The sequence below is a fragment of the Zingiber officinale genome, chromosome 10B (assembly GCF_018446385.1).
Source record: "Zingiber officinale cultivar Zhangliang chromosome 10B, Zo_v1.1, whole genome shotgun sequence".
NCBI lineage: Eukaryota > Viridiplantae > Streptophyta > Magnoliopsida > Zingiberales > Zingiberaceae > Zingiber > Zingiber officinale.
Window position 1 is genome coordinate 4,107,590 of NC_056005.1, and position 11,443 is coordinate 4,119,032.

An 11,443-nucleotide genomic window follows, 5' to 3' on the forward strand; every position below is an offset into this window, starting at 1 on the left:
AGTCGTGTCAGAAAAGTATCCCGACATCATATCTTAACGACCCGAGCATATCTCTGACAAGACAACAGAAGCTTCCGTTGTACTATCTTCTGCCTGACCATGCCACCAAATATACCGATTGTTGGCGGCACAGGTTCCCAAAAGGATATCCTTTGATCCTCCTTTTGTTTGTTACAAGCCGAGCAGAAGAACCGCCAACCCTCGGCCACCCGGGCGATCTTGTCCTCGGGCTGAGCGGAATGGCCGCTCAGCCAATATCTTGTCTGAATGTAGTCTGCTTAGTCGTCATTGTTTTGCCGATGTGAGTCCGAACGGGCTGGCAGCTCGACGCATACCTTGTCTGTTTGAGATTCGGAAGTTCGGTACATGACCGAGCTATGCTAACATCTGCTTCATGTAGGCTCAGCGATTCTCCCTCCCGATCGAAAAAAAGGGTTGCCCGATCGGATGATAATGTCAAACGTTGATCAATTTGACTTTGACTTCCACCATATCATTGACTATCCTGTGAAGGCATATAATCCAGACATGTAATGGCTACGTATATTTTTTTTTTCTTTCTCTTCCTTGCATTAGTGATAAGTTGTCCTAGGTTTAAGGGATAAATAGTAGAATTAGTCTTCCTAGTTTTAAGGGATAAGTTATTGGACTTAGCCTTAGTTTATGGTGTATATAAAGGGTTCTAGAGGTGTGTATTGATTCATTCATTTTTCAATCATCTTCATCACTGTAAGAAAGTAGTGTATCAGTTGTCTTCCTCCTCGGTCTACTTTTTTTGCATATTAGTGTGTGTCTTGGGTGTGCTATTCATTGATTCTAAGCCAACATCTGGTATCAGAGCTTTGGTAGTATAGAACACCCAAGAATCCATAATTCCACAAAAATGTCTTGCATCCCACAAGTTGCTGCGAAGGAGAACGGCGGAGTGTCATTTCCCTATCCGATGCTAAGCCCTCACAATTACACTGTGTGGGCAATAAAGACAGAGGCGATCCTTGATGCCCAGGGAGTCTGGGAGGTGGTGGAGCCGGTGGAAGGAGCCCAGGTGGATGCAAAGAAGGATAAAAAGGCACGTGCATACATCTTGTAGTGTGTCCCCGAATACATACTTCTCCAGATCGCAACAAAGAAGACGACGAAGGAAGTCTGGGACAGCCTCAAGACGAGGTACCTTGGAAGTGATCGAGTGAAGAAGGCACGCGTACAAACATTGAAGAGCGAGTTTGACGCCCTCCGGATGAAGGAGACCGACACGATTGATGAGTTTGCTGGCAAACTCAGCGCTATGAGCAGCAAGTTCTCCGCTCTTGGTGCCACGCTTGAAGATTCATCTTTGGTAAAGAAGTTACTCGACTCTGTCCCTGATAAGTTCTTCCCTATTGTTGCCGGTATTGAGTAGTTTCACGATCTTGAGACGATACAATTTGAGGAGACTATTGGGCGACTGAAGGCGTACGAGGAACGAACACTATGATTACGCAGCAACACCAACGGCACTGAAGGTGAGCTCCTACTAACTCATGTCGAATGGCAAATGCGACAGAAGGGAAGCAACGTGGACACTTCGTCAGGAGGAAAGGGGTGTGGGTCCAGCAGCCCTAGTCGTGGCAAATGGCGTGGACGAGGGCGAGGGCGAGGGCGCGGTCGTGGTCGTGGTATGCCGAGCCAAGATAGTGCAGGAGGCACTAGCAGCAACGACAGAGACACTCATAACAAGAGTCATATAAAGTGTTTCAATTGTGAGAAAATGGGGCATTATGCGTCCGAGTGTTACAACAAGCGTCGTGATGATGAGGCTCACCTCACTTGTGCCACCGATGAAGAGCCAACACTGATGATGACCGTGTCCCACGAGGAGTCTGATGCTAGGCATGAGCGGCAGGATACCATTCTGCTCAGTGAAGAGAGGTTGCTACCGGAGATGTATCACAGCGTTGAGAAAGGAGAAGATAAAGACGTCTGGTACCTTGACAACGGTGCCAGCAACCACATGATTGGCCATCACGAGAAGTTTAAAGAACTAGATGAAACCATCACCGGGAGGGTGAGGTTTGGCGATGGATCAACCATTGAGATCATGGGCAAGGGGACAATTGTGTTCGAATGCAAGAATGACGATCGGAAGGCTCTCCACGAGGTATACTACATTCCGAAACTTTGTAGTAATATCATAAGTCTTGGTCAATTGACAGAAGCTGGAAATGAAGTGCATATGAAAGGAGATACCATGAAGGTGATTGATAGGAGCGGGAAGCTCTTGATGCTGATAAAGCGAACACAAAATCGCTTGTACAAGATAACCTTAAAAATATTCAAGCAAGCATGTCTCCTAGCAAGACTAGAAGACCCAACCTGGCTAGGGCACATGCAAAGCAGCGAATCGGCAGTGCGCGGGACACTTTCCATGTGCAAGTCTACAAGAGGCAGACTTGGCATACATCCGAGTCGAGCATGCGCACAAGGCATGTCAAGCAGAGCGGCAGTGCAGGGCTGCCCAAGCCCAAGTCTTACAGGAGGAAGACTTGGCAAAGCAACAAGTGTGGCATGGGCGCAAGCCATACCAAGCAAAGGATTGGCAGTGCGTTGGGCATGTTCCAAGCCCAAGTGTGCAGGAGGCAAACTTGGCAGTGAAGCGGGCGTGGCAGGTATGCAACATATGCCAAGCAGCAAAGGTAGACAGATGGACTTGTCCGTTGTGCAAGCAGATGGACTTGCCCGTGGTGCCAAGAGAACTAACAGACGAGACTTATTCGTGGTGCCGAAGAGATCGAGTTGTGGGCCAAGCACTTGGTGTGCAAATAAACTTTGGCGCGGGCCAAAGAAGCGAAGTCATGGATAACGCGAACAGATGGACTTGTTCGTGGTGCAGACAGATGGACTGCCCATGGTGGCAAAGGTGGACAAATTGTGGTTGATTTCGTTAATACCAGAGAACAAAGATGGGCTGCCCATGATGCCATGCGACAACTACTCGGCTCTGTGACTTAGAACCATGTCAGGATTAGGAGGGGTAATGAAGGCATATAATCCGGACATGTAATGGCTACGTATATATTTTTTTTCTTTCTCTTCCTTGCATTAGTGATAAGCTGTCCTAGGTTTAAGGGATAAATAGTAGAATTAGTCTTCCTAGTTTTAAGGGATAAGTTATTGGACTTAGCCTTAGTTTATGGTGTATATAAAGGGTTCTAGAGGTGTGTATTGATTCATTCATTTTTCAATCATCTTCATCACTGTAAGAAAGTAGTGTATCAGTTGTCTTCCTCCTCGATCTATTTTTTTTTCATATTAATGTGTGTCTTAAGTGTGTTATTCATTGATTCTAAGCCAACATCCAGTTGCCTGAGTCCCTCCTTATCACCAAATCAACCAGAAAAAAAAAAAACTTTCTAGAATTGCATCTGTTTGTTTTCGCTTTACAAAGTTTCCTCCAACCTAATCAACTTCAACGTTCTCAAATTATTACCTTCAGTTCTATTATGAAAATTGATAAATAATCCCTGAAATAATTGGTACTTTCGTGCATGAACAGTGCATGGTACGAGTGCAACAGGAAGAGGATAATATAAAAAATTGAAGTGGAATTGACCTTGCAACTAATAATCTTATCTTCACATTAAACACGAGGATCGAATTTGTCAATCGAGTAATTAACCAATGCACGACATGGTTATCACTTAATTAATCGAATTGTAGACAAAAAAAACTAATTTGGGTCATGAAGAGCCAGCAGTTTCCTTAAGCTATATAAAGCCAAAGGTCGTCCTTTCCTCCTTGACTTCTCCTGATAGAATTGAAGAGGAATGACCCCTATGGCAATCACATTGTCTCACAGTAACATCATCATTCCAAGAAACCCAACTGAGAAGAGCAGGAGAGCTTGCTTGTGCCATAACAGCAAAATCATTCCTGCCGCATCAGTTTCGATTAACAAGTTGCCGAGAGGCATAAAGGTATGATATTTTCTTTTTGGAAAAAGTTTTGGATTTGAGAAAACAAGCAACATAGTTTTTGCTCAAGTTAATGTCATCTAGCTGTGATCAGGTTTTTGAGGATCAAGAAATGGGAGTGATATGCTTCAGATATGAAAATGGGGAAATAGTATGTGAAGGATTTGATGAAGGACCCCGGTTTGTTCGATCCGATTCTGTGCGAAAAAGATTGGGAAGAAGGTAGCGTTGACTTAAACAAAACTTGATTAAAACAGTAGAGAATGGGAAATCTATCTTGTTAATTATTCTATTTTTTTTTTCGTTTACAGGAATAAAGAGTTTCAGATCCCAAGCTTTCTGAAAATATATGACTCTGGATCATGACTTCTGATGGTGTATTGGAAAGACGGTTAGATAAGTAAATAATTAAGAGTCGAAGCTTTAGGAATTCACCTTGCTGTTGTAAATGCATGCAGTGAAGTATTGAATGTAAAATTTGGTCTCTGCTGTGAAAGTTCCAGGGTTGTAATCAGTGAACATACCAATTTAATTATATCGTGCATAGTTTGAGGTCGTCACTTTGTTTATGGATTTCCAGTTCCAATCTTGTTCTTTGAGTGTACGTACGTTGAATTGGCATGCTCTCTGATAGGTAAATGGACACGGATGCTTTCTCAAGGGCGTATTATTCCATGAAGGAAGATTTCTTGTAGAATTGGATTGTTTGCGGTTTGGGAGCATTCTAACTTTCACTAAAAAAAGCTGAGATTAATTTCACTCACTAAATTAAATACACTTAGCGACCAATTACGACCCAAACTTTCGGTCGCAATTGAAAGAAATTACTTTCGACTATAAAAATTAATTTCCATTATTAAAAATTAACTACAGAAATTAATTTCAATAGTTAATGTTAGTGATTAATCAAATCAATTTGACTTTGTATCAAAAGGTTGATATAAAATTAATTTTTATGTGTTTGTATCTTTTCTGATTATATCCATACCCTCAAACGACCTCGGGTTTGATGTTTGGTACATCAATCAATTTTGCCTAAAATTGACTAATTGATCAAATCACTTCAGATTGACATGAAACTATTTTCTATGTGTTCCCCTACCTTTTCTAATAATATTTATGCCCTCAAACATCAATTGAGCTCAATATATTGAGAGGAATAATTTTTTAAATATGAATATGTTTGAAAATTTTAATTCATGTTTAAAAAATTCGATTGATAAACCAAATGACCTTGGATTGAGATGAAACTAGATCTAATATGTCCATGCCCTCAAACTTTAATTTAACTTAATTAACATATTAAGAGCGATGATTTTTTAAACTTGAATTAAATTTTTTAAACATATTTATGTTTAAAAATCATTGCTCTCAATATATTATGTCAAATTGAAGTTTAAGTGCATGAATATAATAAGGAGAGGTAGATAAACACATATGAACTAGTTTCATATCAATCCGATGTCGTTTGATCCATCGGTCAGTTTTATCCAAAATTGGTTGATAAACCAAATGACTTCGAATTGACATAGAAACTATATTATATGTGTTCAACTAGTTCTCTTGATTATATTTATGCCTTCGAATATTAATTTGACCTAATATATTGATAGCAATGATTTTTTAAATATAAATATGTTTAAAAAAATTAATTTATGTTTAAAAAATCATTGCTCTCAATATTGAGTCAAATTGAGATATGAGGGCTTGAATGTAATCAAGAGAGGTAGACGAACACGTAGGAACTAGTTTCATATCGATCCAAGGTCATTTGGTCCATCAACCGATTTTGGGCAAAACCGGCTAATAAACCAAATGACCTCAGATTAACACAAACTAGATCTTATGTATTCATCTAGTTTTTCTGATAATATCCAGCTAGTTTTTCTGATAATGTCCATGCCTTCAAATATCAATTTGACTAAATATATTGAGAGCAATGATTTTTTAACATGAATATGTTTGAAAATTTTAATTCATGTTCAAACAATTCGGCTGATGGACCAGACGACCTCGAATTGATATACAACTAGATCTTATGTGCTCAACTAGTTCTCATGATAATATCCATGCTCTCAAATATTAATTCAACTCAATATATTGAGAGAAATAATTTTTTGAACATGAATATATTTGAAAATTTTAATTCGTATTAAAAAATCCAACTGATTGACCGAACGACCTTAGATTGACATGAATATATTTAATCCATCGGCCGTTTTGGGCAAAATCAGCTGATGGACCAAACAATATAAAACTAGATTTTATATGTTCATTTACCTCTCTTTATTATATTCATGCACTCAAACTTTAATTTAACCAAATATATTGAGAGCGATAATTTTTTGAACACGAATATGTTTGAAAATTTTAATTCATATTTAAAAAATTATTGCTCTCAATATATTGAATCAAATTAAAATTTGAGGGTATAAATATAATCCGAAAAACTAGTCGAATATATAGGATCTAGTTTCATATTAATTAAGTTTCATGTTAATATGAGGTCTCAATTCTTGAATCTCTTTACTCCTTAACGCTTGCACTTTAATATATGAAGAACTCATACAACCCTTGGACATAGGAGTAAACAACACACGATCAGTCAAATTGGATGGAAATGAGAATACCTTAGAAAGCTACATACTAAAAGAAAGAGCAATTTTACACAAATAAATGCAATTTGCAAGCATGAATATTTGGGAAAAAAGTGCTAACGAATGTTACTTATAATTATGAACTTGCAAAATGGGAGTATTAAGAATCAAAATGATGCCACAACCAATACCTTTAGTTTGAAAGTCTTTGTCTGTTTTAACAAATTCAGCAACCAAAGCTCTTGTAGCTACCCATTCATCTCTACTCAGATTTGTAGGAATGACATTTAAGATATTATTCAAAAGATATTCCTCAGAATATATAGCAGCTGTACGTAGAACCATTATGTCTATCCAATAGCTGCACAAAAGAAATTTGATAGCATGATCAGTTGCACTGGAGTTGAGCTGCTCGACTGGCAGTATGAGTTGCACTGGACATGTCAAGTAACCTTGGCAATGGGTAAGGTTAGCTAGTTGTGATAAGCCGACCAAGTCTAATAAATTGTTCGAATTGAGAAAATTGATCTAACCAAGTGAAATAATTGAATCAATTAGACCGACCTAACTGAATAGCTAGGCAAAGTCGATTATGTTAGGTAGGGCAAACAAATCAATCATGTTAAGTGATCTAACTATACGAGTGTCAAATGTTGAAAGTAGATTGAGCACCTTGAAACAAACCTAGGCGGACCATATAAGTCAAATTAGTCTAAAAACTAAACAAACAAAAGAATTAATGTTGGTGCAGGAGACACAAGAATCAAATTTAGGTTTTGATATTGCTAAAAGTTCAAAATTTAAGTTTTGCTTTGATCTAATATATTTACTAAGTATGTAGAATGAAGGTCTTGATAGGTCTAGAGGATTAGACACCAAACTGAAGTCCAGTTAGGTCAGGAGGACCAGATAACTGGTAAGAAGCCTAGAAAATCAAATAGAATCATATATCTGGCAGAAAGCTCAGTTGGATCAGTAAAACTAAACAACTAGCTGAAGTCCAGATATGACATCTGGTAAGAGGACCTAGAGATCATATATCAAGTGAAGTCATTCTGCAAATGATAAGTAAGGTAATCAACTGGAGAAGAGAGATCAGTGAGGACAAGTTCCAGTGAGACTGTAGGCGGTGATCCAACTTAAAAATCTAAATTAAGACTAAGACTAAATTCTGGTCTTTGTAAGACAGGATCTAATTCACAATATGCATTTGTGCTAACTCTGTTTTGTTGATAATTTTGGTTATTTGGACTAATATGTTTTGCAGGAGCTTGAATCAAAAAATCAAGCTCGAATAAACAATACTCCAGACGCTTTAAGTGAAAGAGGATGCCCTAAGTGAAGCATTAAGGTCGCCTCAGATGATTAGGGCGCCCTAGAGCAGATAAAATTCGAAGATGAACCTTCAGCATTGGAGGCATCTCGGGTTGTTGGAGGCACCTCTGGTTGAGGCATTGGAAGTGCCCCAAAGCAGTGAGGGCGCGCCCCCAAGAGGATAGATGTCGAAGTTCTTGAATTAGATCAACATTCATGGAAGCGCCCTAGATGAACCGAGGTGCCTCCAATGCACCATATAAGGAGTCTTCGACCACAACATCACGTCCAATTCATTACGAGCTTCAACTTGATTCTGCTACAATGTTTACACTCAACTGCTGTGCTACAACTCTATTATACTGTAGTCAAAACGACACTGACATCGAGCTTCGATCTATTGTAATGACCCGGCCCCTCGACCCCTTAGGCGACCCAACTGGCGGCCCATTCGACGGTCCCTTGGCGGTCCCTTGGGCGGCCCAACTGGCGGCCCATTTGGTGACCCCTTATGTCGTCGACCGACGACCCTCGACCGTGTTGGTTGCTACTCGGAAAACCTAGAGGTTCCACTGTACAAAATTTTGTACAAAGGTCTGAACCTTTTTCCTAGCTACCATGTGTTCTTTTAAATTAAATTTTGGATCGCCTGCGGAACTTAACACGTTTGATCCAAAACTTAATCTATTTGTTCTTTTAGGTTTTAACTTGGATCTCCTGCGGAACTTAACACGTTCGACCCAAGTCTCCTTAAGTTATTAATTCCATTAAATACTAATTTCCATAAAAGGTTCCCAGTACTGACGTGGCGAGGCACATGACCTTCTTGGATATGGGAGCAACCACCACCGACTAGACAAAACCTTTAATAGAAAGCTAATATTTAATTTCCTAAAATAACTTTACGTTAACCAAAGAGAACAATCAAATCACAAGGAAAAGAAAGAAAACAAAAGAACACAACATCGAAAAACATATTCGAAATACTAGATCATAAGCCTCTTGTATTTGGTATTATTTCCATAAATAACTAGCATGATGCGGAAATAAAAATTACTAATTATACCTTGTAGAAAAACCTCTTGATCTTCTACCGTATTCCTCTTCTAACCTCGGACGTTGTGTGGGCAACGATCTACCAAGATGAGAAACCACCAACCACCTTCTTCTCCTCCAAGCAAGGTTCGGCCACAAAGGAAGAACTTTACCAAAGAAGAAAATCAAAATACTAACCAAGCTCCAAGAGATGCTAATTTTCTCTCCTTCTTCTTCTTCTCCTCCAAGTAGTATCCGGCCACCACAAGAACTCCAAGAGAGATGAAGTATTCGGCCACCACAAGAGGAAGAGAGGGAGAGGATAGCAGGCCACAACACCAAGGAAAAAGGGAGAGAAAACAATAGAGGTTGTATCTCATGAAGGCACCCCTACCCCTTCTTTTATATTCCTTGGCCTAGGCAAATTAGGAAATTTAATTACAATAAATTTTCCTTAATTTCCTTGACTTGATTTAATTGAAAGAAATAAAATAAAATTTCCCAAATCAATTTCAAGTGGCCGGCCACATCATTGGAAAACAAAAGAGGACAAGTTTTAATCAACAATTAAAACTTCCTAATTTGTTTCCGGAAATTTTTAAAAAATAAAATTTCTCTTTAAAATCTCTTCATGGTTAATAAAAGGAAATATCTATAATTTTAATTTTATTAACATGTGAATAATTTTAAAGAGAAAATAAAACATCTCTCCAATCTACAAATAAGGAAAGAGATCTAATCTCTTTCTTTAATCTTTTGTAAATCTTTTACAAGAGAGATATTTTAATTCTAATTCTCTTTAAATTATATCTTCCACATTATAATAAAAATTAAAATTAAATTTCTTTTTTATTTTGGCCGGCCCTACTAGCTTGGGTTCAAGCTAGGGCCGGCCACCCAATAATATACCTAGGCCGGCCCTAGCTTGGTTCCCAAGCTAGCTTGGCCGGCCCCTTATTGGTGGGTATAGAAGGTGGATATAAGTGGGTATAGAACTCTATAAATAAAAGGCTACGATAGGGACCGAGAGGAGGAATTGGTTTTGGTCTCCCGATAAAATTAAGCATCCCGTGTTCGCCCCGAACACACAACTTAATTTTATCAATGATAATTCATTCCACTAGAGAACTATCATTGAACTACCGCACCAATCTCAAATTACATTTTTGGGCTCCTTCTTATTATGAGTGTGTTAGTCTCCCTGTGTTTAAGATATCGAATGTCCACTAATTAAGTGAGTTACTGACAACTCATTTAATTAATATCTAAGTCCAAGAGTAGTACCACTCAACCTTATTGTCATGTCAGACTAAGTCCACCTGCAGGGTTTAACATGACAATCTTTATGAGCTCCTCTTGAGGACATTATCGACCTAGTATCTCTAGGACACAGTTTCCTTTTATAATCAACAACACACACTATAAGTAATACCATTTCCCAACTTATCGGGTTTGTTGATTCAACGAACTAAATCTCACCCATTGATAAATTAAAGAAATAAATATCAAATATATGTGCTTGTTATTATATTAGGATTAAGAGCACACACTTCCATAATAACTGAGGTCTTTGTTCCTTTATAAAGTCAGTATAAAAGAAACGACCTCAAATGGTCTTACTCAATACACTCTGAGTGTACTAGTGTAATTATATAGTCAAGATAAACTAATACCTAATTACACTACGACCTTCTAATGGTTTGTTCCTTTTCCATTTTGGTCGTGAGCTACTGTTTATAATTTATAAGGTACTGATAACATCATCTTCTGTATGTGACACCACATACTATGTTATCTACAATATAAATTAAATGAACAACTACAAACAAATGTAGACAATTAGACCAAATGTGATTCTTTATTCATAATAAATGTTTACAAAGCTTAGGCTTTCAGTATACATTCCAACAATCTCCCACTTATACTAATGACTAAGCTGCCATATCTTCTACCATACATCTGATTCTCATTCCCTCCACATGCCGATCGAAAGCTTTGGCTTAGTGAAAGGTTATCCGCTGATGCAATCTTGGCGATGACAACTTCTCCTCGCTTCACGATATCTCGTATCAGGTGGTACTTGCGCTCTATATGTTTACTTGCCTTATGAGCTCGTGGTTCCTTCGAGTTTGCAACTGCACCACTATTATCACAATAAATTGTGATGATTTTGGGCAAACCAGGAATCACATCTAAGTCCATTAGAAAGCTCCTGAGCCATACTGCTTCTTTAGCTGCCTCAGAGGCTGCTACATATTCAGCTTCCATGGTTGAGTCCGAAACGCATTTCTGCTTAACACTCCTCCATGAAATGGCTCCACCTCCTAAAGTAAACACATAGCCTGATGTAGACTTACTGTTATCCCTATCTGATTGGAAATCTGAATCCGTGTAACCCACAGGGAGCAGATCGTCTGCTTGGTAAACTAGCATATAATCTCTAGTCCTTCTCAGGTACTTCAATATATGCTTTACCGCAGTCCAATGTCCTTGTCCAGGGTTACTCTGATATCTGCTGACCATGCCCACGGCAAAACAAATATCAGG

The 11,443-nt window shown here is 38.6% G+C and overlaps 1 protein-coding gene across 1 annotated transcript; it reads left to right on the forward strand.

Annotated features, from left to right (window-relative positions):
• The first annotated feature begins 3,734 nt into the window (after positions 1-3,734).
• LOC122030046 lies at positions 3,735-4,510 on the forward strand. The gene is made up of 3 exons (XM_042589197.1): positions 3,735-3,953; positions 4,045-4,172; positions 4,262-4,510. The coding sequence occupies exons 1-3, from the start codon at positions 3,804-3,806 to the stop codon at positions 4,314-4,316; spliced, it is 333 nt and encodes a 110-aa protein (XP_042445131.1). The 5' UTR covers positions 3,735-3,803; the 3' UTR covers positions 4,317-4,510.
• Positions 4,511-11,443: the final 6,933 nt, after the last annotated feature.